The 25,978-nt window shown below is 40.1% G+C and overlaps 1 protein-coding gene across 1 annotated transcript in view; it reads right to left on the bottom strand.

The window, feature by feature from the left end:
* Positions 1-244: 244 nt before the first annotated feature.
* Positions 245-25,978, bottom strand: part of LOC128695299 (uncharacterized) — a 49,456-nt gene continuing 23,722 nt past the window's right edge. Inside the window, exons 14-21 of the mRNA XM_070095342.1 lie at positions 10,383-10,615; positions 9,864-9,992; positions 5,157-5,343; positions 4,556-4,792; positions 3,416-3,681; positions 3,172-3,309; positions 1,937-2,123; positions 245-1,179 (exon numbers count right to left, since the gene is read on the bottom strand). Of these exons, the coding sequence (XP_069951443.1) occupies positions 919-1,179; positions 1,937-2,123; positions 3,172-3,309; positions 3,416-3,681; positions 4,556-4,792; positions 5,157-5,343; positions 9,864-9,992; positions 10,383-10,615 (1,638 nt within the window). The 3' untranslated portion in view covers positions 245-918. The remainder of the gene's footprint in view (positions 1,180-1,936; positions 2,124-3,171; positions 3,310-3,415; positions 3,682-4,555; positions 4,793-5,156; positions 5,344-9,863; positions 9,993-10,382; positions 10,616-25,978) is intronic.

The following is a 25,978-nucleotide window of genomic DNA, read 5'->3' as shown; positions in this document are numbered from 1 at the left end:
ATTATATTTTCCTTCTCTTCGACAAGACTGTTTTAAGACAAAAAATAATTTACTCTTAGTTTTCATTTTGTTTTTGTTTTCTTATTTAGTACATAGTAAGTAGTACTCACCTAGTTGTACTCACCTAGTTGTACTCACCTAGTTGTACTCACCTAGTTGAGGTTGCAGGGGTCGAGTCCGAGCTCCTGGCCCCGCCTCTTCACTGGTCGCTACTAGGTCACTCTCCCTGAACCGTGAGCTTTATCATACCTCTGCTTAAAGCTATGTATGGATCCTGCCTCCACTACAACGCTTCCCAAACTATTCCACTTCCTGACTACTCTGTGGCTGAAGAAATACTTCCTAACATCCCTGTGATTCATCTGTGTCTTCAACTTCCAGCTGTGTCCCCTTGTTACTGTGTCCCATCTCTGGAACATTCTGTGTTTACTTTTGTGTGAAGATTGATTTATAAATCCTTTCATAATAATTTGTATAATAACGTACATATACTATGTTGAATTTAGTTTAGGTCACCTTCAGGCAAAATTTTTAATTTGATTGGTTAACTTTCTACTTTCTCCTTCTTTCTCTCTCTATTTCTATCTCTCTCTCTCTCATATCTTCATTAAGAAACGAACCTTGTAAATACTCAAAATCCATAATCTCTCTTCTCTTGGAAAACAGAGGCTACTAGATCTAATTTAAGCATAAAGGATGAGCATTTTCAAGAAACTCCGAGCAAGAGGTGCAACACTAATGTAGGTACGGCTATTCTGCCGAGTTAAAGAACAACGAAACACCGTCTGCTGAACATACAAACGCCGGATATGTGAGAAAAGAAAGTAGCTAGTGGATATCCTGGATAAACACAGCATGAGCTTACTGCCACACGTAACACATGTGCTTAGAAAAAATCTCCTAATTCTAGCATATATGCTAGTGACAAAGACCGGCAGTTACCTCAGTAATAAACAAAATACTACCAATAACAAACCCCAACAACAGCAATATAAAAGGAGCTTGCATGTGAACTAGGTTCAGGGCACCGATCCTGTTGTCAGACTGTGTATCCTGGTCTCCAAGCGACGTTACTTGCTGCTGTGAATCATCTTCCTTCTCTTGTTCGCTCTGCTTCATGCGACTCTTCTTTCTGGCTGCTGTCAGCATATCTTGATTCCATTTCTCATACAAGCCAGCCTGTTAGAGCAAACATATACGTGATCCATCGCTAATGAAAACTATATACGCAGTAGCATTCGTAATTTACATTTTTTAAATATCTGGCTACTATATACATTTATGTTTATACAAGTAATGTGACGTTTTGCTGTGGCAACGTTTCGCTCTCCAGTTTTGTCAAGCCGTTACCTAGAATTACCGACACAATGTCGGTGATTCTGCATTTATTTCCTTTTTATATTTAGCTGTGTTAAAATTTAATTATATATCAATGAGGACAATATTTTTTGCAGTTTAATCCAAATTCTCTTACAGAAGGTAGTGAAAAATGCGAGTACTGAAACTGGGTGCAAAATATCTCTGGTCAGAGAGTTGTTACTGATGATGCTGAGTCAGTCAGTGCATCAGGGAAATGTCCAGTAGAATTAACTATTCTTTGCAGTTATTTAGCTAACAAACTGCGTTGAAATGATAGAAGAAAGTAACACACTGAAGGAAAAAAGAGGAAAAAAAATGTTTGGTGAGTAGCAGAAAGAGGGGAATGGAGAAAGGAAGAAAGAGACATGGAGAAAGGCACAGCAAAATAAGTCACAACACAAATTGAAAAGAATAATTTTCATTTGACCTTTACGTCTATTCTGGATCTTTATCAAATCACTACAACTTTTTTCTCTCAATCTTGACTTGATAATGGTCCACGATAGGCCGAAAAGTTACCTAAAGCTATATTTATCCTTGAAAAAAAAAAATTCTTCATCAAATGTCTTCAACATACCTCAACAACGGCCATCATGAGACGATTAATCTGTTGTGTGTAGGGAGCATCGTGTGGGATGGGCCAAGCTGATATCCCAGGCAGGATGCTCTCCCTGCCCACGTACAGATCAGTGGTGCCGTCTGCCTGGCTGAAGTAGCTAGCTATCATTTGCTCCATGTATCGGCGCCCACCCACATGTGCCTCCCTGCAAACAGTGCCACTGGCTTAGATGTTCTGATGAAAAAAACATTTTTGAAAATAAGCGCTATGTATGAATTAGACCGAACCACTCATGTTTTTATTTATTTTATTATACTCTTCTTAGCTGTATAGCCCTTGTGGTTTAGCGCTTCTTTTTTATTATACTATACTCTTCTTAAATTCTTTTCCATCTCAGGAAATTAATAAGTGTTATCCATATGATACAATCACCCACAGAGACGCTGCCGCAGTTCAGATAATAAGGGAATAGCACCCACTTAGAAAGGCTAATATTACCAATAACAATTCTACTGATGACCCTATTTTTCAAGAATTAAATGTTCATTAAGGAATTTTCATTACATGCCGCATGTCAAAAAGATTGTTAAACCAGTGCTTGTTGGTGCAGCTACAGAGATCATTCCTTCTATGATAACAACGTCCGTCTGGCTGAGCTGATATCTTAAGAGTTAAAAAAAAAAAACATTTTTTTTAGATGCATCATAATGTGCTTTGAAAAAGGGACTGGAGACCCAAGCTCTTCGCTGTTGATAATACCTCTATCCATCTGGTTGCCAAAGCGGCAGTCGGAAATAAATGCACTGAAGCAGCCAGTTTGATTCTGCCAAACTAGGCTTTGGGATCTCCCAAGTAACGTCTCATGCAGAGAGTCTAGGTCCTGAGAGCCGTTCGTGAGCATTTCCATGTTTTTTTTCTTTTCTTTCAGCTGGTCGCAGCAAAGATGCGACTTTCTCTGGGAGAAATAGAAATTCGCCAGACAATACAGATAATTTTTCCTCTCAGAGTCGTGAAGTAGACCAACTTCTCCCAGATATTATAAACATTCCCACTGAGACAACCACGCTGTGGAGTAAATCTTAACATTATTACCCCAAGACACAATGAAGATGATCGTCCCCAGAGACACACACACACACACACACACACACACACACACACACAGATAAAAGAGTAAATTACTATTAAATTTCCCTTATATACTGTAATATTTTTTTGTGTCCATTGTGAATAAATTTCCTCTATTAACTCACTTTTTGTCTTTGGCTTGTTGCAACCCATCTATGACAGTGGGAACGATCGTCATATGTTCGGCAAGAGACTTGTACAGAATCGAATTCGACTGTTTGAAGAATTTAATAAATTCGTCTCCAAATGGCGGCATGGTAATTCTGAAATTTTAAATAGAAAATTTTGTCAAAATTTCCTTGTGGTGCCTTAAATATTATAAATTCTGGCAGTCTAAATAAAAATATCCGGAGATTTAGTAGTCCATACCGAGGGAAAGTCTTAACCAACTGTTCGACGGTTTCCACTCTGGGTGGGTACTTGGGCAGGGTGAGAGCGGCTGTCAGGTTGCCTCTGTAGACGTTGCCAACGAGGAAAGCGAACACCAGCCAAGTCACCAGCAACAGCCGATTCGAAGTGGCGCTCGAGAGCTCTTTAGTCAAGGGCTGAGAGAGCAAGGGTGTTATCACTAACTGGAAGACAGTTACAACACTTGTCTTGCTGTTATCGGTGCTCATACATCCCACCACATTTACCTATATAAAGAGAAACACAGACTCAATAATAATACGATAATATATGGATATCCAACATGGTTATGCATTAATACCTAAATATTATAATAGTTTCTTTATCGTACAAAATTTATTATATATTTTTACCGTAAATCACCTAAAGACTTACCCCCGCAAAACCTGCGTAAGTAAAAACCTTAAATTAATTATTTAAACCCACCAGCGCCTCTCTGCACTGGTGGCTTTAATAGTTAACTATATATTAATAGGCTATCAAAGAACACGCAGGGTTCACTCCCTACATGGACACATCCCTGATGCACTCATTCTAACTGACCTCCTCGCTGAAAGTCCCACGCTCAATGTAGGCACTTTTTTTTCTTTAAGGACATTAACCTACTGTATCATCCTTGACTTCGGTTTTACACCCGCCCCAAACCTCGCCTCTCCGTATCTCCGAAGGACCCGTGTGTTATGGAGGGAGGGGATAAAGGAGGTTTTGTATGCAAGGGGCTTAGACATACAGCAGGCATGTGTGAGTGAGCTAGATAGGAGTAGACTAATGTTTTTTTTTTTGGGGGGGGGACTTGATAAGCTGTTGGAGTGTTAGCATGGTAATATTTTGTAAAGGGGTTCAGGAAAACCGGTTAGCCAGACTTGAGTCCTAGAGGTGGGATAGTACAGTGCCTGCACTCTTAGGGAGACGTTTGGGATATTTACTGTTTACACATTTAAACTGTCGAATATATGCACTTCTGGCAAGACAGTGATAGTATTAATGATGGTAAAAGTGTGTCATTTTCGGGTCACCCTGCCTCGGTGGAAGACAGCCAGCGTGTTAACATAATATTAATAATAATAATATAAAAAATAAAATGCATATGTTAACTCTTACCATATAGAATACAAATGGCATGATGATGACCGCTGCAAGGAGAGAGAGCCAGACACCGTCAGAGAGAGGATAATAGAGAGACTGCCACTGTGGTTTTAAGGCCGGCTTAGCAGCGCAGAAGTCCAGGGACCCGTATTCATACGTGAAGGAGAAATCGTACCTCTCGAGGCGCTGTGGCAACACATTGTGGAACACCGTTGCCATGTATGATACACGCTCCTCCACCCGCCTCGCAACCTTCAAATAACCATTCAAATACCATTACATAGGTTCCGGAAAAAAAGTGTATTGCTTGTCAACCTTACGTAACTAAAGGTGTATTGCCTTTCGCCATTATATATATTCCAGGGGTTAATTGGCATATTAGTCTTAGTCTGTCCATTATACTAACGTCATTAAGGCTGCATACCACCTGTGCACCACCACTAAACAATACTTGACACCCTTAAATAGGAATTAAATCTTCTATTGTTGCTGCTATTATTATTAAATATAATACCAATACAGAGGATCCTTAACATTTTTCTCAAGGTGTAAGAAACAGTAGATTTAAATGTGTAAGTATTTATGCAATGAATACGCCAGGTGAGTGTCTACACACCTCATCCCAGCTGTCAGTGGGAAGGACGTTGATAGTGAAGTTCAGAGTGTGGGCTATGGTGGCCAGGAGTAAGTAGTCCATACCTGTGTACTTCTTGGTTAGTGTACCGTCAGTTGCCCGGACCGTCTCTTCCACCCAGTGGGGTGTATAAGGAAGAGCTGTTACGTTCACCACTGTCCCGTGGAAGCTAGAGAGAAGAGGTGTTTTTCTTTGAGGCAGTATTTTGCCACTGAGAACATGCAAAAAAATGTAAGACGTTGAGAATAAAAATATCACTATATCATGACTAGAACAAGTCACAAATAACTTGAACTTTGGAGAGGTAGATTACGACGACGTTTCGAACCCGCATGAACCACTCTGTCAAGTCACTGTGGTCCTGGACGAATCGTAGCCTCCCCATATGCTTTCTCTCCTTAGTCCATGATAATTGTGAAGTAAATATTAGCTTACATACTTACGATGCAAAATTCGCAGTTAGGTCACATCTTTAATATATTTAAAACGTGAGGTTAATGCCACCATGACCATGAAATATACACTGAACTGACAGCAGGTCGGTGAAAAGTACCCTAACAGAGGAACTATATCGCACCCACTTCGGCACTTCACGTAAAGTGTAAAATAATGATTGGAAGACTGATTAGCTATATTTGAAAATAAACACGCATGCAAAATAACCCAGGTCTGTATGTGAGATAATGCATTCTCTAAGAACTGGATTTACACCCAGACTCGTTCCACTCAGCACCAGAGCTTTATGATAATTAAGATATTGTTCACTTCTTGAAGGTCTCAGTTGAGTTCCCGTCTTTTTGACATAACACGGAAATCAAGAACTCGTAAACTGAAAGAGAAATCATGAAGGTAATATCGCTGCCATAGACAAGTTATTGGGATGTATTAACATGCCAGGTAAATGTTAATCATACAGAGTTACATAATCTGTGTTTAGGAGTGACGTTGACATAGAGATTAGGAAAGCTTAGGAAAGAGCTTTCTTGTCTTCCACTGTCGTCCACGACGAAATAAAGAGGAGTGGTAATAAGGTTCGTCTCCTAAGTGAATATTTTTGGTATACTGTTCCAGCCATGGTATTGTGGCTCTTTATTCTTTAAAGGAGAATTTGATCATCGATGATTTCACCCTAACTAAAGGCCCTGTTATTACAATATTATCCAAGTTCCGACAGTTAGAAAAGCAAACGTAACGCATAATATGCAGAAAAAACTACGTTTAATAATTAAAAAAATGAGATTGTTTACCTACATCTGTTGCCCCTGTTCTCCTGTTGCCCCTGTTCTCCTGTTGCCCCTGTTCTCCTGTTGCCCCTGTTCTCCTGTTGCCCCTGTTCTCCTGTTGCCCCTGTTCTCCTGTTGACCCTGTTCTCCTGTTGACCCTGTTCTACTGTTGCCCCTGTTCTCCTGTTGCCCCTGTTCTCCTGTTGACCCTGTTCTCCTGTTGGCCCTGTTCTCCTGTTGCCCCTGTTCTCCTGTTGACCCTGTTCTCCTGTTGACCCTGCTCTCCTGTTGCCCCTGTTCTCCTGTTGACCCTGTTGCCCCTGTTCTCCTGTTGCCCCTGCTCCCCTGTTGCCTCTGCTCCCCTGTTGCCTCTTTTCACCTAACAAAAACAATATACCCATGGGTTAGCAGACTGTAATGGGTCGTACCCTTGACGTGAGGGGAAACAGTACACTTGTGACAGGCCTCGGCTTCAAGCCTGGCTGAAGCTGAATGACAACTCTTAACTAGTAAATGAGCTGAGACCTGTAAATGAGTCGAGATTGATAGCAACTGTTACCCTGTAAAGCAGACAAGGTTGATAACTGTTACCCTGTAAATGAGCTGACATTGGATAACACCTCTCAACCAACAAATAAGCTGAGGCTGGATAACACCTCTCGACCAACAAATAAGCTGAGGCTGGATAACACCTCTTAACCAACAAATAAGCTGAGGCTGGATAACATCTCTCAACCAACAAATAAGCTGAGGTTGGATAACACCTCTCAACCAACAAATAAGCTGAGGCTGGATAACACCTCTCAACCAACAAATAAGCTGAGGCTGGATAACACCTCTCAACCAACAAATAAGCTGAGGCTGGATAACATCTCTCAACCAACAAATAAGCTGAGGTTGGATAACACCTCTCAACCAACAAATAAGCTGAGGTTGGATAACACCTCTCAACCAACAAATAAGCTGAGGTTGGATAACACCTCTCAACCAACAAATAAGCTGAGGTTGGATAACACCTCTCAACCAACAAATAAGCTGAAGCTGGATAATACCTCTCAACCAACAAATAAGCTGAGGCTGGATAACACCTCTCAACCAACAAATAAGCTGAGGCTGGATAACACCTCTCAACCAACAAATAAGCTGAGGCTGGATAACACCTCTCAACCAACAAATAAGCTGAGGCTGGATAACACCTCTCAACCAACAAATAAGCTGTGGCTGGATAACACCTCTCAACCAACAAATAAGCTGTGGCTGGATAACACCTCTCAACCAACAAATAAGCTGAGGCTGGATAACACCTCTCAACCAACAAATAAGCTGAGGCTGGATAACACCTCTCAACCAACAAATAAGCTGAGGCTGGATAACACCTCTCAACCAACAAATAAGCTGAGGCTGGATAACACCTCTCAACCAACAAATAAGCTGAGGCTGGATAACACCTCTCAACCAACAAATAAGCTGAGGCTGGATAACACCTCTCAACCAACAAATAAGCTGAGGCTGGATAACACCTCTCAACCAACAAATAAGCTGAGGCTGGATAACATCTCTCAACCAACAAATAAGCTGAGGTTGGATAACACCTCTCAACCACCAAATAAGCTGAGGTTGAATAACACCTCTCAACCAACAAATAAGCTGAGGCTGGACAACACCTCTCAACCAACAAATAAGCTGAGGTAGGATAACACCTCTCAACCACCAAATAAGCTGAGGTTGAATAACACCTCTCAACCAACAAATAAGCTGAGGCTGGATAACACCTCTCAACCAACAAATAAGCTTAGGCTGGATAACACCTCTCAACCAACAAATAAGCTGAGGCTGGATAACACCTCTCAACCAACAAATAAGCTGAGGCTGGATAACACCTCTCAACCAACAAATAAGCTGAGGCTGGATAACACCTCTCAACCAACAAATAAGCTGAGGCTGGATAACATCTCTCAACCAACAAATAAGCTGAGGTTGGATAACACCTCTCAACCAACAAATAAGCTGAGGCTGGATAACACATCTCAACCAACAAATAAGCTGAGGTTGGATAACACGTCTCAACCAACAAATAAGCTGAGGTTTGATAACACGTCTCAACCAACAAATAAGCTGAGGTTTGATAACACCTCTCAACCAACAAATAAGATAAGCTGAGGCTGGATAACACCTCTCAACCAACAAATAAGCTGAGGTTGGATAACACATCTTAACCTGTACAACGATACAAGAAAACTCACCAAGTTGGTAACACGGAATATTATCGAAGCCATTACAAATTATTTTAAGAATTATCAAATATTTCTTTTTTAAATCAATCCCCATTTGGAAGGCAAAATAGAAAGAATACGATAATGACAAGTTTATTCACCAATAAAGCTGCTATGAGTACATAATCTTAGACAAGATCTAAGGAACAAATAACTTCAAAAGAAGATTTTTATATTCACATCATTTCGGTGAGGAGTTGCAATGTTATTTTCTTTGATAATTACATTTACCTATATGATAATAATACTTATTAGGTACTTAAAAATAACATATAGAGAAACCATACCACAGGTGGGGATAGAACCCGCGGTCAGAGAGTCATAAAACTCCAGACCAACGCTTTAGCCACATTATTATTATTAGTAGAAGTAGTATTAGTAAAAATAATAATAATTATTATTCGTAGTAGCAGTAAAATTATTATTAGTACCAATAGTGGTACTGTAGTAGTAATATTAATAACAGTAATGATAATAATAATAATTAATAATCGTACAATATTGGTTTAATGAATTTTTTCCGTTACACAATTATAATAACTCATTGATTTTATAATATTCTAAAATAATATGAAGAATTTTACTAATTGTATTATAAATAATAAAAATTATAAATATAAATAAAAGCTTTTAAAAAACCAGGCAAGAAAAAAAAAAGAGCATAAACTGAATGTAAGAGAAAGTTTGTAAGGTTTCGAATCCTATTGAAGCGTTTAATATTAGTGTTCGGAAGTTTATATGGTTTCCAGTCCTACTGAAGCGCTTAATATTAGTGTTCGGATATTACCAACTTCTGGTTTATCGTCAGTATGGACCGGGGTGACTCTCTTCTTTCTCATGTGGGGAAAAGTCGAGAACTTAAGTCATTTGTTGGTTGCTAGGGCAATTTATAGTTAGTTTGGTATTGGCAAGTTACGTAACTATGTGACGTTAAATAGCAGTGTAAGACTGTTGTTGAATAATGAGAATGTATACATACAATGACTAAGTGTGATATTGTCGGAAAATACACATGACTGGCTGATACGGGCTTAACGTTTTCCATAAACTTAATAGTTATGTAGAACGAAGGTGAGGCAAGCATGCAATGAGGGAACGCGAAGCGTTTGCAGAACAAAAAACAGAAGTAACACATGCAACGACCGAATGTAGTGTTGCAGAAATGCAAAATGATGCACTCATATGTTACTAACTTCATGTACTTCTCTGGGAATAAGGGTAATGTGGAATACAGCTGTAATCCTCTCCGAGGCGTCCATGATGCAGTTCTGTGCGTCTGTACTCCCGTGTCGGTGTATGGCTGATAGATGTACAACGACCATCTGCGATACCAACACCATATGAAAACGAATATACACTTAATAAGATGGTGCATACAGGTTATATACTCCCACTGGTGCATATATCTAAATTATTTTTTAGTGTATATATGCTGAGGTGTATTTCTCTCGGTGTATATATACTTCTCGTTATATTTGCATTGCGAGGGGTATACTCTTCCAGAACATATATCTAGAGATTTATATCTCCCAGCGTAAATTCAGTGGAATCAGAGTTTTTCACTGGTATACTCTATCTTTCAGTGTATATATGCCTAGAAGTTTGTCTCCCAGTGTAGCATTAGTGACCTACATGAACCTATCGTAATTCAAAACGATCTTTTGTGTTTATATATCAGCAAAAAATAACATTCCACATTTCAAACAGTATACCTGATGAAGCCTTTGATGTCATCCTTGTTGAGGAAAGCAGCATTCATCATGGAGAATGTCCAGTGGGTGCTCAGGAGCTGCTGCAGCTGCAGGAGAGGCAGGCTGGTGACGGCGAGGAGCCTCGTCGACCACACCAGGAGGCGGCCCTTGAGGGAACACTCAGCGAAGGTGGCGAGGAAGTCTGCGTTGTCACTCACCACCACCACCGTCACGCACCACGACTCCTGCCGCAGCTGTTGATGTCAACATGGCAGTCGTTGAAGGCTAAATGACCCACATGTCTTTAGGGCTTAACACGAATTATTATTATGATTATTATTATTATTCTAGCCTTCTCAGTAGTAACGTAGGAAAAACGTACCCACCGAGCCTGCGCTACCACCCGTGAAAGCCGTGTCTGCGTTTCGTTAGCGTCCTGCCCGAGCACAGCCACCTCGAACACTCCTAAATAGAACCGAAATTCGCCAAAAACCTGAAATTTGAAACATGGAATATTTGCACGCTTCGAAACACCTTACTGCACTCTAAGAAAAATTAAGTTCTCGAGAAGGGATGCGTGTATGAGAGTGTATGTGTATGTTTTAATGTGTTGTAATGTGTGTATGGTAAATGAGACACTAAACATGTTTAACAATTTGAATTATCTAATAATTAGCACAGTATATTTCACCCGAGTCATCTATTGTATTATTAACTTGATAACTTTCCAATAATGTTCAAAGTTCAATACGAGAACATTCTAAACTTTCTAATACTTTCAAAAGTTTAAAAAAAATAAAAAAAAATATGTCTTAATATATAAATAGAATTGAAAACTTACAAAACTTATTGATGAAGAAAGCTGTTCGTCTGAACACTTGAACAAGAGAGAAAAAAGTATTTTTTGTTTACCTGGAAGACAAATTCCGCCGAGATGGAACCATCAGTGAACAACAGGAAGGAGCAGAGTGGTTGTGACGTGGTTGTGACGTGGTTATGACCTGACTGTGACGTGACTGTGACGTGGTTATGACGTGGTTGTGACGCGGCTTCCAAAACAGCGACCAATGGGCCTCCTCCTCCTAGTTTTGAGAATATTATTGAGAATATTTGCAAAATATTAGCTGTGAAGACTTTCCGGTAATCTGGTTGACATCGAGTTTTGGGAAGATAGAAGTACGGTGAATGATATGGGATGATCATAGTATTATTTATTATCTGAAAAAAGATGCTAGAGGTTGATGGTGAATATACTTTCCTTCTCTGAAAGCAATCCACATCCTGCCCATCCTTCCCATACTGCCACATTCTGCCCATACTGCTACATCCTGCCCATCCTTCCCATACTGCCACATCCTGCCCATCCTGCCACATCCTGCCCATCCTTCCCATACTGCCACATCCTGCCCATCCTGCCACATCCTGCCCATCCTTCCCATACTGCCACATTCTGCCCATACTGCTACATCCTGCCCATCCTTCCCATACTGCCACATCCTGCCCATCCTGCCACATCCTGCCCATCCTTCCCATCCTGCCACATCCTGCCCATCCTGCCCATCCTGCCACATCCTGCCCATCCTTCCCAATCTTGAAGGTTGAATATTAGACTTGTTACTGTTCTTTTTAATGTTTAACATCTTGCAAACTTTCTGCTTCAGATATAAACCAACTAATACACTTGATATACAATAAAACAAGGTAGGATTAAACCCAGGTAATAAAATCTAAACCTGACTCCACTCATACATTTTTACTGCTAAGAATTGCCTTGGTGCCAAAGATACATACCAGTAGAGGCACTCTCCATTAATTACTGAAGAGGAAAGTGGCAGCGAGTGGAGCTCTAGTGCCGGGGTTTTTCCTGAGCTCTAAACCAGTAGGAGTTATACAGGGGAGGTCAGGTGTAACTCAGTCAAGAGGCTTTTATAAACCTGGAACAATGCTCTTCTCCAGACTGAGGGACTGACCACCTCAAAACTTTAAGGGTGATGGACTGATTACATCGTCTTCAAGTATCTTCTGCTTCTATCAGCTTTTCTGTACTCGACTGAAGAAGCCTACTGCGTAGGCGAAACGTTTCGAAATAAAGATACCTAACTGTTCCATATATGTCTTACCTAACAACAGGCTTTTATAAGTCATGAGTTTAAACCCCACCCGTTCCGTGGTTTGTAAGTGTTCAGTAACCTTCCTTGAGAGGATCTCATCAGCAGCAACCAGCTGCTGATCAAATCCTATGGAGCAGGACAGATTAGCTCAGGCAGTGTACAGATATCAGTTAAAATTTCACTGCAAATCCTCTTGTACTGAGGTGGAGAGCCACTGTAATTCTTAAGAGACTGGGGGTCGAGACGTGTGTCAGTCGCAGAGATGAAACTGTTAGAAGAAAGTCTGATAAATGACGTGCACTCACAGCTAAAAGGTAGGCGATCTCCTGGGAACTTGTATCCACTTTCATAACTGCAGAAGTCTCTTCCACGATAGGGCTGCCCCAGGAGCTTCGTTTGTTGCCCATAATATCAAGTGGCCTCGCTGAGAGAGTGATGTTACTACCAACACTGAGGCAGTATTACCAACACTGAGGCAGTATTACCAACACTGAGGCTGTATTGTCAACACTGATGAGGCAGTATTACGAACACTGAGGCAGTATTACCAATACTGAGGGTGTATTACCAACACTGAGGCAGTATTACCAACACTGAGGCAGTATTACCAACAAAGAGGCAGTATTACCAACACTGAGGCTGTATTACCAACACTGACGCAGTATTACCAACGCTGAGGCAGCATTACCAACACTGAGGCAGCATTACGAACACTGAGGCAGCATTACGAACACTGAGGCAGCATTACCAACACTGAGGGTGTATTAACACTGATGAGGCAGTATTACCAACACTGAGGCAGTATTACCAACACTGAGGCAGTATTACCAACACTGAGGCAGTACTGTACCACCAACATTTAACTTGACGTATTGCTACAAAATTATTTATTATATAAGTGTACATACATCAGCGAAAGAAAAACATTATTCCTTTCCCAGAGGTGAAAAATATATGTGCAAGGAAAGGTGCTGTTAAAAGCTTTCCATTCTCGGTGTTTGCTCAATGGTAAATCTATTCAGATATTTGAGTTTTGTCTAATATTTTCCTGTGCTGCAACTGCAATCTGCTTTGAGAGTCTTTTTACCCTATTATGCTCTCCACTGGCCTACGTATCCATCACAGCCTGGTTGATTGGCTCGTTGGGTTTAAAGGCTTTCGACTACGTGAGAGTTAAGTAAATATGTAACCTCTTTATCGCCAGTCATGAATAATTTAATCCCTCATATGGAGATAAAAGTCTCTATGTATATACACTGAGAGATATACACCTGTCGAGGTATATACACTGTGTTGCCTGGCACTTAGCGGGGGAAGTGGCTCACTTACCACTTGATAAGTCTCTTACTTGCTCCAACAGGAACTGATATCATAAATATCGACATTCAACGTTATTATGTATTACATCACAACGGGTAGTGATTGTCACAGTCAAGTGGCAGTATATACCATAAATGTTGTTTATCAGTTTATAATAGATGCAATGTTCAATGTTTAATCTACCATAAATAAGCAGCCCCTTGTTTTGGGAACATTTTCAAATGAGATGCACGAGGCTTATATATTAAAATAGATTATCCATGATTTAAGGCCTGGATCTATAGACCTAGTGTGTGAAAAATTAGTGGATTGTTACTGCTATAAGGAGCGGTAAACTCTCTTTAATTAATTATGATCATGTGTCAGCATTTGGAATTGTCATTAAAAAATTAACCGGAGGATTAGCGGCACTCCCTATCGTTCACCAAGAGGTTGAAACTCCCAATCGTTCACCAAGAGGTTGAAACTCCCTATCGTTCACCAAGAGGTTGAAACTCCCTATCGTTCACCAAGAGGTTGAAACTCCCTATCGTTCACCAAGAGGTTGAAACTCCCTATCGTTCACCAAGAGGTTGAAACTCCCTATCGTTCACCAAGAGGTTGCAACTCCCTATCGTTCACCAAGAGGTTGAAACTCCCTATCGTTCACCAAGAGGTTGCAACTCCCTATCGTTCACCAAGAGGTTGAAACTCCCTATCGTTCACCAAGAGGTTGAAACTCCCTATCGTTCACCAAGAGGTTGAAACTCCCTATCGTTCACCAAGAGGTTGAAACTCCCTATCGTTCACCAAGAGGTTGAAACTCCCTATCGTTCACCAAGAGGTTGAAACTCCCTATCGTTCACCAAGAGGTTGAAACTCCCTATCGTTCACCAAGAGGTTGCAACTCCCTATCGTTCACCAAGAGGTTGCAACTCCCTATCGTTCACCAAGAGATTGCAACTCCCTATCGTTCACCAAGAGGTTACAACTCCCTATCGTTCACCAAGAGGTTGAAACTCCCTATCGTTCACCAAGAGGTTGCAACTCCCTATCGTTCACCAAGAGGTTGCAACTCCCTATCGTTCACCAAGAGGTTGAAACTCCCAATCGTTCACCAAGAGGTTGAAACTCCCTATCGTTCACCAAGAGGTTGAAACTCCCTATCGTTCACCAAGAGGTTGAAACTCCCTATCGTTCACCAAGAGGTTGCAACTCCCTATCGTTCACCAAGAGGTTGCAACTCCCTATCGTTCACCAAGAGATTGCAACTCCCTATCGTTCACCAAGAGGTTACAACTCCCTATCGTTCACCAAGAGGTTGCAACTCCCTATCGTTCACCAAGAGGTTGCAACTCCCTATCGTTCACCAAGAGGTTGAAACTCCCTATCGTTCACCAAGAGGTTACATCTCCCTATCGTTCACCAAGAGGTTACATCTCCCTATCGTTTACCAAGAAGTTACAACTCCATATCGTTCACCAAGAGGTTGCAACTCCCTATCGTTCACCAAGAGGTTGCAACTCCCTATCGTTCACCAAGAGGTTGCAACTCCCTATCGTTCACCAAGAGGTTGCAACTCCCTATCGTTCACCAAGAGGTTGAAACTCCCTATCGTTCACCAAGAGGTTACATCTCCCTATCGTTCACCAAGAGGTTACATCTCCCTATCGTTTACCAAGAAGTTACAACTCCATATCGTTCACCAAGAGGTTGCAACTCCCTATCGTTCACCAAGAGGTTGCAACTCCCTATCGTTCACCAAGAGGTTGCAACTCCCTATCGTTCACCAAGAGGTTGCAACTCCCTATCGTTCACCAAGAGGTTGCAACTCCCTACCGTTCACCAAGAGGTTGCAACTCCCTATCGTTCACCAAGAGGTTGCAACTCCCTATCGTTCACCAAGAAGTTGCAACTCCCTATCGTTCACCAAGAGGTTGCAACTCCCTATCGTTCACCAAGAGGTTACAACTCCCTGCCCTTCACTATCCTCCCCTGAAAGGCTACAAGTGTCAATGTTTCAGAAGTGTCTAAGTGGTCTGTAATGTTTGCCGGACAAAATGAGTTGATTCAGAACAACAATTTATGCACACACACATTTGTATTATAAGCCATTTGTCTAAACTCGATATATAGAAGTTCAATATAGCCCACACACACAAACATATATAATGTGTATATTATATATATATATATATATATATATATATATATATATATATATATATATATATATATATATAATGTCGTGCCGAATAGGCAGAACTTGCGATCTTGGCTTAAATAGCAACGCTCATCTTGCCATATAGGACAAGTGAAAATTTGTGTATGCAATAATTTCGCCAAAATCATTCTGAACCTAACGAAAAAAATATATTTCACTGTGTTTGTTTAGTATTAAATTATTATAAACAAATTTAAAATATATTTAGTTGGGTTAGGCTAAAATAAATTGTTCTTGTTATAATAAGGTTAGGTAAGTTTTCCAAGATTCTTTTGGAGCAAAATTAAAATTTATTACATTAACATTAATGAAAAAAAATAAATCTTTAAACGTATAAGAGAAAATTTTAGAAAGGACTTAATTTTAAATGAGTTCTTGCTAATTGACCAGTTTTACATATTCGGCACGACATATATATATATATATATATATATATATATATATATATATATATATATATATAGGTAGTAGGTTGGTAGACAGCAACCACCCAGGGAAGTACTACCGTCCTGCCAGATGACTGTGAAACAGAAACCTGTAACTGTTTTGCATGATGGTAGGATTGCTGGTGTCTTTTTCTGTCTCAAACACGCTAGATAACAAGGATATCTTGCTACTCCAACTTACACTTTGGTCACACTTCACAGACATGCACATGCATATATATATATACATACATCTAGGTTTTTCTCCTTTTTCTACATAGCTCTTGTTCTTCTTTATTTCTTCTATTGTCCATGGGGAAGTGGAAAAGAATCTTTCCTCCGTAAGCCATGCGTGTCGTATGAGGCGACTAAAATGCCGGGAGCAATGGGCTAGTAACTCCTTCTCCTGTAGACATTTACTAAAAAAGAGAAGAAGAAAAACTTTATAAAACTGGGATGCTTGAATGTGCGTGGATGTAGTGCAGATGACAAGAAACAGATGATTGCTGATGTTATGAATGAAAAGAAGTTGGATGTCCTGGCCCTAAGCGAAACAAAGCTGAAGGGGGTAGGGGAGTTTCGGTGGGGGGAAATAAATGGGATTAAATCTGGAGTATCTGAGAGAGTTAGAGCAAAGGAAGAGGTAGCAGTAATGTTGAATGATCAGTTATGGAAGGAGAAAAGAGAATATGAATGTGTAAATGCAAGAATTATGTGGATTAAAGTAAAGGTTGGATGCGAGAAGTGGGTCATAATAAGCGTGTATGCACCTGGAGAAGAGAGGAATGCAGAGGTGAGAGAGAGATTTTGGGAGATGTTAAGTGAATGTATAGGAGCCTTTGAACCAAGTGAGAGAGTAATTGTGGTAGGGGACCTGAATGCTAAAGTAGGAGAAACTTTTAGAGAGGGTGTGGTAGGTAAGTTTGGGGTGCCAGGTGTAAATGATAATGGGAGCCCTTTGATTGAACTTTGTATAGAAAGGGGTTTAGTTATAGGTAATACATATTTTAAGAAAAAGAGGATAAATAAGTATACAAGATATGATGTAGGGCGAAATGACAGTAGTTTGTTGGATTATGTATTGGTAGATAAAAGACTGTTGAGTAGACTTCAGGATGTACATGTTCATAGAGGGGCCACAGATATATCAGATCACTTTCTAGTTGTAGCTACACTGAGAGTAAAAGGTAGATGGGATACAAGGAGAATAGAAGCATCAGGGAAGAGAGAGGTGAAGGTTTATAAACTAAAAGAGGAGGCAGTTAGGGAAAGATATAAACAGCTATTGGAGGATAGATGGGCTAATGAGAGCATAGGCAATGGGGTCGAAGAGGTATGGGGTAGGTTTAAAAATGTAGTGTTAGAGTGTTCAGCAGAAGTTTGTGGTTACAGGAAAGTGGGTGCGGGAGGGAAGAGGAGCGATTGGTGGAATGATGATGTAACGAGAGTAGTAAGGGAGAAAAAGTTAGCATATGAGAAGTTTTTACAAAGTAGAAGTGATGCAAGGAGGGAAGAGTATATGGAGAAAAAGAGAGAGGTTAAGAGAGTGGTGAAGCAACGTAAAAAGAGAGCAAATAAGAGAGTGGGTGAGATGTTATCAACAAATTTTTTTGAAAATAAGAAAGTTTTGGAGTGAGATTAACAAGTTAAGGAAGCCTAGAGAACAAATGGATTTGTCAGTTAAAAATAGGAGAGGAGAGTTATTAAATGGAGAGTTAGAGGTATTGGGAAGATGGAGGGAATATTTTGAGGAATTGTTAAATGTTGATGAAGATAGGGAAGCTGTGATTTCGTGTATAGGGCAAGGAGGAATAACATCTTGTAGGAGTGAGGAAGAGCCAGTTGTGAGTGTGGGGGAAGTTCGTGAGGCAGTAGGTAAAATGAAAGGGGGTAAGGCAGCCGGGATTGATGGGATAAAGATAGAAATGTTAAAAGCAGGTGGGGATATAGTTTTGGAGTGGTTGGTGCAATTATTTAATAAATGTATGGAAGAGGGTAAGGTACCTAGGGATTGGCAGAGAGCATGCATAGTTCCGTTGTATAAAGGCAAAGGGGACAAAAGAGAGTGCAAAAATTATAGGGGGATAAGTCTGTTGAGTATACCTGGTAAAGTGTATGGTAGAGTTATTACTGAAAGAATTAAAAGTAAGACGGAGAATAGGATAGTAGATGAACAAGGAGGCTTTAGGAAAGGTAGGGGGTGTGTGGACCAGGTGTTTACAGTGAAACATATAAGTGAACAGTATTTAGATAAGGCTAAAGAGGTCTTTGCGACATTTATGGATTTGGAAAAGGCGTATGACAGGGTGGATAGGGGGGCAATGTGGCAGATGTTGCAGGTGTATGGTGTAGGAGGTAGGTTACTGAAAGCAGTGAAGAGTTTTTACGAGGATAGTGAGGCTCAAGTTAGAGTATGTAGGAAAGAGGGAAATTATTTCCCAGTAAAAGTAGGCCTTAGACAAGGATGTGTGATGTCACCGTGGTTGTTTAATATATTTATAGATGGGGTTGTAAGAGAAGTAAATGCGAGGGTCTTGACAAGAGGCGTGGAGATAAAAGATAAAGAATCACACATAAAGTGGGAGTTGTCACAGTTGCTCTTTGCTGATGACACTGTGCTCTTGGGAGATTCTGAAGAGAAGTTGCAGAGATTGGTGGATGAATTTGGTAGGGTATGCAAAAGAAGAAAATTAAAAGTGAATACAGGAAAGAGTAAGGTTATGAGGATAACAAAAAGATTAGATGATGAAAGATTGGATATCAGATTGGAGGGAGAGAGTATGGAGGAGGTGAATGTATTCAGATATTTGGGAGTGGACGTGTCAGCGGATGGGTCTATGAAAGATGAGGTGAATCATAGAATTGATGAGTGGAAAAGGGTGAGTGGTGCACTTAGGAGTCTGTGGAGACAAAGAACTTTGTCCTTGGAGGCAAAGAGGGGAATGTATGAGAGTATAGTTTTACCAACGCTCTTATATGGGTGTGAAGCATGGGTGATGAATGTTGCAGCGAGGAGAAGGCTGGAGGCAGTGGAGATGTCATGTCTGAGAGCAATGTGTGGTGTGAATATAATGCAGAGAATTCGAAGTTTGGAAGTTAGGAGGAGGTGCGGGATTACCAAAACTGTTGTCCAGAGGGCTGAGGAAGGGTTGTTGAGGTGGTTCGGACATGTGGAGAGAATGGAGCGAAACAGAATAACTTCAAAAGTGTATCAGTCTGTAGTGGAAGGAAGGCGGGGTAGGGGTCGGCCTAGGAAAGGTTGGAGGGAGGGGGTAAAGGAGGTTTTGTGTGCGAGGGGCTTGGACTTCCAGCGGGCATGCGTGAGCGTTTTTGATAGGAGTGAATGGATACAAATGGTTTTTAATACTTGACGTGCTGTTGGAGTGTGAGCAAAGTAACATTTATGAAGGGGTTCAGGGAAACCGGCAGGCCGGACTTGAGTCCTGGAGATGGGAAGTACAGTGCCTGCACTCTGAAGGAGGGGTGTCAATGTTGCAGTTTAAAAACTGTAGTGTAAAGCACCCTTCTGGCAAGACAGTGATGGAGTGAATGATGGTGAAAGTTTTTCTTTTTCGGGCCACCCTGCCTTGGTGGGAATCGGCCAGTGTGATAATAAAAAAATAATAAAATTAATAAATATATATATATATATATATATATATATATATATATATATATATATATATATATATATATATATATAATGAATAACAACATTGCACTACCCAAGGACTCGAACCCATGTTGCTTTGGCCTGCTTCATGGTGGGTAAAAACACATGACACCCTAATCGTATGGTCCAGTGGATTAGGGCGTCATGTGTTTTCGCCCACCATGAGGCAGGCCAAAGCAGCATGGGTTCGAGTCCTTGGCTAGTGCAGTGTTGTTATTGATCAATACCACTCGTTCGTGGTCACAAATATATATAAATATATATATATATATATATATATATATATATATATATATATATATATATATATATATGTGTGTGTGTATATATATATATATATATATACATGTACGCATGTGTGTGTATCTATCGTGTTCATGAGACAGTACGAGGAATAAGAAAAGGACCACAATTTTAACAACTTTAGAGACACTGTAGAATAAATATCAGAAAAAATTTCTTCACAAATAGATCAGATGATTAAAATATAATCGGAAATCAAATGAACAGTGACACGTGTAATGTTATACTTCATCCAGTATTTTAGCATTAACAAAAAAAAGTGAGTGTGAGTTTAAATGTTTTTAACTGACCGGTAGTTTGATGTATTTTGGATGGTGGGAGAGACAGAGCCAAGACGAGGAACAGCAACACCAGCACCAGCAACACCTGAAGTAGCTTCATGCCTGTAGGTGCCTCTCTGGTGCCCACGATCTTTCCTGATACAGACAGCAGCCAACAACAAGATTTATTAACAAGATTTACTGAAGGATTAGGTCGTAGTTCTGCTTGTAATGAGCAGATTTACTTCTGTTGTGTCAGGAATGCAGTCACTGCATTCTTGATACAGGACCATATGTAACCATTATTCAGGGGATTCTCTAGTAAACAGGTGATTTCAGAATATGCAAAACAACCACTGTGAAAGAATAGAGAAATTCCAAGCGATTTCGTGACTACTTCCCACCAAGGCAGGGTGGCCCTGAAAAGAAAAACTTTCATCACCACTCACTCCATCACTGTCTTGCCAGAGGTGCGCTAACACTACAGTTAAAAAACTGCAACATTTAACATCCCTCTTTCAGAATGCAGGCACTGTACTTCCCATCTCCAGGACTCAACTCGGTCCTGCCGATTTCCTTGAATCCCTTCATAAAAGTTGCCTTCTTAACACTCCAACAGCACGTCAAGTCTTAAAAACCACATGTCTCCATTCACTCCTATCTAACATGCTCACGCATGCTTGCTGGAAGTTGACCCCCCTCCCTCCTGCCTTTCCTAGGCCGACCCTTACCACGTCATCTCTCCACTACAGATATATACTCTCTCGTAGTCATTCTATTTCGTTTCTCCCTCTCTACATGTCCGATCCACCTCAACAACCCTTCCTCTGCCCTCTGGATAATAATTTGGTAATCCAGAATCTCCTCCTAATTTCCAAGCTACGGATTCTGTGCATTATATTCACACAACGCGTTGCCCTCAGACATGACATCTGCACTGCCTTCTCCTTGTTGCAACATTCACCACCAATTCTTCACACCCATATAAGAACGTTGGTATAACTATACTCTCGTGCATTCCCCTGTTTGCTTACGTAGATAATGTTCTTTATCTCCACAGACTCCACAGTGCACCACTCACCTTTCTCGCCTTATCAGTTCTATGATTTACCTCATTTTTCATATCCCCTCTGCTGACACGTCCACTCCCAGATATCTGAATACATTCACCTCCTTCATACTCTGTCCCTCCATTCTCATATCCAGTCTGTCGTTACCTATTTTTTATGTTATCGTCAACACATTACTCTTCTATATTCACTTTTAATTTCCTTCTTTTACTTACGCTTCCTAACTCGTTCACCAAATTCTGGAGCTTCTCTTTAGAATCTTCAAAACGCACAGTGTTATCAGCAAAAAAGGAACTATGACAACTCCCATTTTGTGTTTGATTCTTTATCACTTAATCCTACACCTCTTGTCAACATCTGATCATTCACTTTTTTACAACACCATATGTAAATATATTGAACAACCATGATGACATCACACACATCCTTGTCTAAGGTCTACTTTTACTGGGAAATAATCTCCCTCTCCTACATACTCTAACCTGAGCCTCACTATCCTCGTAAAAACTATTCACTGTTTTCAGTAACCTCAGTAACCTACCTCCTATTCCATATAGTCGAAACATCTGCCACATTGCCCCCTATTCACTCTATTATTCTTCTTTTGCAAATCCATAAATGCCACAAACCATTTTAGCCTTATCTAAATACTGTTCACCTATATGTTTCACTGTAAACACCTGGTCCACACACCCCCTACCCTTCCTAAAGCCTCTTTGTTCATCTGCTATCCTGATCTCTCTCTTACTCTTAATTCTTTCAATAATAACTTTACCATACACTTTACCAGGAATACTCAACACACTTACTCACTTATAATTTTTGCACTCTCTTTTATCCCCTTTGCCTTTATACAAAGGAACTATGCATGCTCTCTGCCAATCCCTAGGTACCTTACCCTCTTCCATACATTTATTAAATAATTGCACCAACCACTCCAAAACTATATCCCCACCTGCTTTTAACAATTCTATCTTTATCCCATCAATCCCAGCTGCCTTACCCCCTTTCATTTTACCTACTGCCTCACAAACTTCCCCACACTAACAACTGACTCTTCCTCACTCCTACAAGATGTTATTCCTCCTTGCCCTATACACTAAATCACAGCTTCCCTATCTTCATCAACATTTAACAATTCCACAAAATATACCCTCCATCTTCCCATTACCTCTAACACTTCATTTAATAGCTCTCCTCTCCTATTTTTAACTGACAAATCCACTCGTTCCTTAGGCTTTCTCTACTTATTTGTCTCTCTCATTTGCTCTCTCTTTACATTCTTTCACCACTCTCTTAACCTCTCCTTTCTTTTTCCATATACTCCTCCCTCCTTGCATCACTTCTACTTTGTAAAAACCTTTCATATGGTAACTTTCTCTCTCTTACTACTCTTTTCATGTCATCATTCCAACAATCGCTCTTCTTCCCTCCCGCACCCACTTTCCTGTAACAACAAACTTCTGCTCAACACTCTAACACCAATACATAATCCAACAAACTACTGTCATTTCGCCCTACATCATATCTTGTATACTTATTTATCCTCTTTTTCTTAAAATATGTATTACCTATAACTAAACCCCTTTCTATACAAAGTTCAATCAAAGGGCTCCCATTATCATTTACACCTGGCACCCCAAACTTACCTACCACACCCTCTCTAAAAGTTTCTCCTACTTTAGCATTCAGATCCCCTACCACAATTACTCTCTCACTTGGTTCAAAAGCTCCTATACATTCACTTAACATCTCCCAAAATCTCTCTCTCTCCTCTGCATTCCTGTTTTCTCCAGGTGCATACACGCTTATTATGACCCACTTCTCGCATCCAACCTTTACTTTAATCCACATAATTCTTGAATTTACACATTCATATTCTCTTTTCTCCTTCCATAACTGATCATTCAACATTACTGCTACCCCTTCCTTTGCTCTAACTCTCTCAGATACTCCAGATTTAATCCCATTTATTTCCCCCCACCGAAACTCCCCTACCCCCTTCAGCTTTGTTTCGCTTAGGGCCAGGACATCCAACTTCTTTTCATTCATAACATCAGCAATCATCTGTATATATATATATATATATATAATTTATATGTCGTGCCGAATATGTAAAACTGGTCAATTAGCAAGAACTCATTTAAAATTAAGTCCTTTCTAAAATTTTCTCTTATACGTTTAAAGATATATTTTTTTCATTAATGTTAATGAAAAAATTTTAATTTTGCTCCAAAAGAATCTTAGAAAACTTACCTAACCTTATTATAACAAGAACAATTTATTTTAGCCTAACCCAACTAAATATATTTTAGATTTGTTTACAAAAATTTAATACTAAACAAACACAGTGAAATATATTTTTTTCGTTAGGTTCAGAATGATTTTGGCGAAATTATTGCATACACAAATTTTCACTTGTCCTATATGGCAAGATGAACGTTGCTATTTAAGCCAAGATCGCAAGTTCTGCCTATTCGGCACGACATATATATATATATATATATATATATATATATATATATATATATATATATATATATATATATATATATATATATATATATATGTGACCACGAACGAGTGGTATTTAATCAATAACAACACTGCGACTAGCCGAGGATTTGAACCCATGTTATTTTATCTCTCCTATAACGACAGCCTGGTGGATCAGGCTCTGATCCACCAGGGAGGCCTGGTCACAGACCGGGCCGCGGGGGCGTTGACCCCCGGAACTCTCTCCAGGTAAACTCCAGGTAATAACGTGGGTTCGAATCTTCGGCTAGTCGCAGTGTTATCTTTTTTTTTCAACACGCTGGTCGTCTCCCACCGAGGCAGGGCGACCCAGAAAGAAAGAAAATCCCCGATAAGAAAAATACTTTCATCATCATTCAACACTTTCTCCATCACTCATACATAATCACTGTCTTTGTAGAGGCGCCCAGATACGTCGGTTTAGATGTTAGTACTATCATCAACACTTACCTTTTTTCGACCGTACTTATTAAAGCAAAACAATGGTATAAAATACTTCTCGAAAAACCAAAGAACACTCTTTTTATATATCATTTTGAGAATATTTTTGATATGAGTGAACTGAGAGACTTATTGCATATACTGTACACCTGGAGGGGACTTTATCTGTTATCTTAATTTTTAAGTGGAAGGACTTGTAAGCCAGCGGAAGGCCTCGGTCGGATGACCAGAACCTCCAGTGGCGGGTCATCGTATGACTAAGACATGCGTCAGGAAACACTTGTCCTGTTCCTGACCAATCTTACCTAACCTAACCATTATCTCAGTATGTATACACTTAGAGTTCACTCCAAATTTAGTGTGTTAAAATATTTTTGTCTAGTGGTGAACAGGTGTTTAGACCCTTGGGTAGTCGATAGGCTTTAAAACCAGTTAATAAAACCAACCAGAAGGAAAATCTTACACGTATAAGTCAGCAGAGTGTTGGAGAAGGTTGGTCCAGCAGGAGAGGTGCTACGTAACCACACACAAGCGAGCATGTCTGTCTTGTTTATATATACCCACACATGAAGTGTTGCCTGCGCAGAGGTGTTGCCTGCGCAGAGGTGACGGCTGCGGGAAGCGCCTGTGACTTCATTTCTTCCTCGTCTGTGTATCTGATCACCCTTAACACATAGATGCAGCATTAATTATTCTCACAGCAGAATCATCCTGTCTTTATTCCTCCCGAATATATTAAGTTTATCTCAGGTGAAGTAGATGTTGAAGATTGATACACTTATGCAACATATGGGAATCTTTATTGAGGAAACGTTTCGCCACACAGTGGCTTCATCAGTCCAATGCAGAGCAGAAAGGTGTAAGGAGAGGAGGAGCTGAGGTAATCAGTCCCTCAGCCTGGAGTCGATGTGTTCAGATTGATGGACTGAACACATTGACTCCAGGCTGAGGGATTGATTACCTCAACTCCTCCTCTCCTTACACCTTTCTGCTTTGTATTGGACTGATGAAGCCACTGTGTGGTGAAACGTTTCCTCAATAAAGATTCCCATATGTTGCATAAGTGTATCTTCAACTTGTCGGTTTTCAAACCATTCATCACAACGTAGATGTTTATTTAAGCCAGTGTCTACATTATTTAAACCAGTGTCTACATTATTTAAGACAGTGTCTACATTAAGCTCTGAGTTTTACAAGTGATAACTAGTTAATGTTTCATTTAATGTATCTGGATAAATCTTACAAATGATAAATTAAAATTCACGTATTCCGGCTT

The sequence above is a fragment of the Cherax quadricarinatus genome, chromosome 50 (assembly GCF_038502225.1).
Source record: "Cherax quadricarinatus isolate ZL_2023a chromosome 50, ASM3850222v1, whole genome shotgun sequence".
NCBI lineage: Eukaryota > Metazoa > Arthropoda > Malacostraca > Decapoda > Parastacidae > Cherax > Cherax quadricarinatus.
Note: the sequence above shows the minus strand (reverse complement) of the source record. Positions and strands in the feature narration are given on the sequence as shown.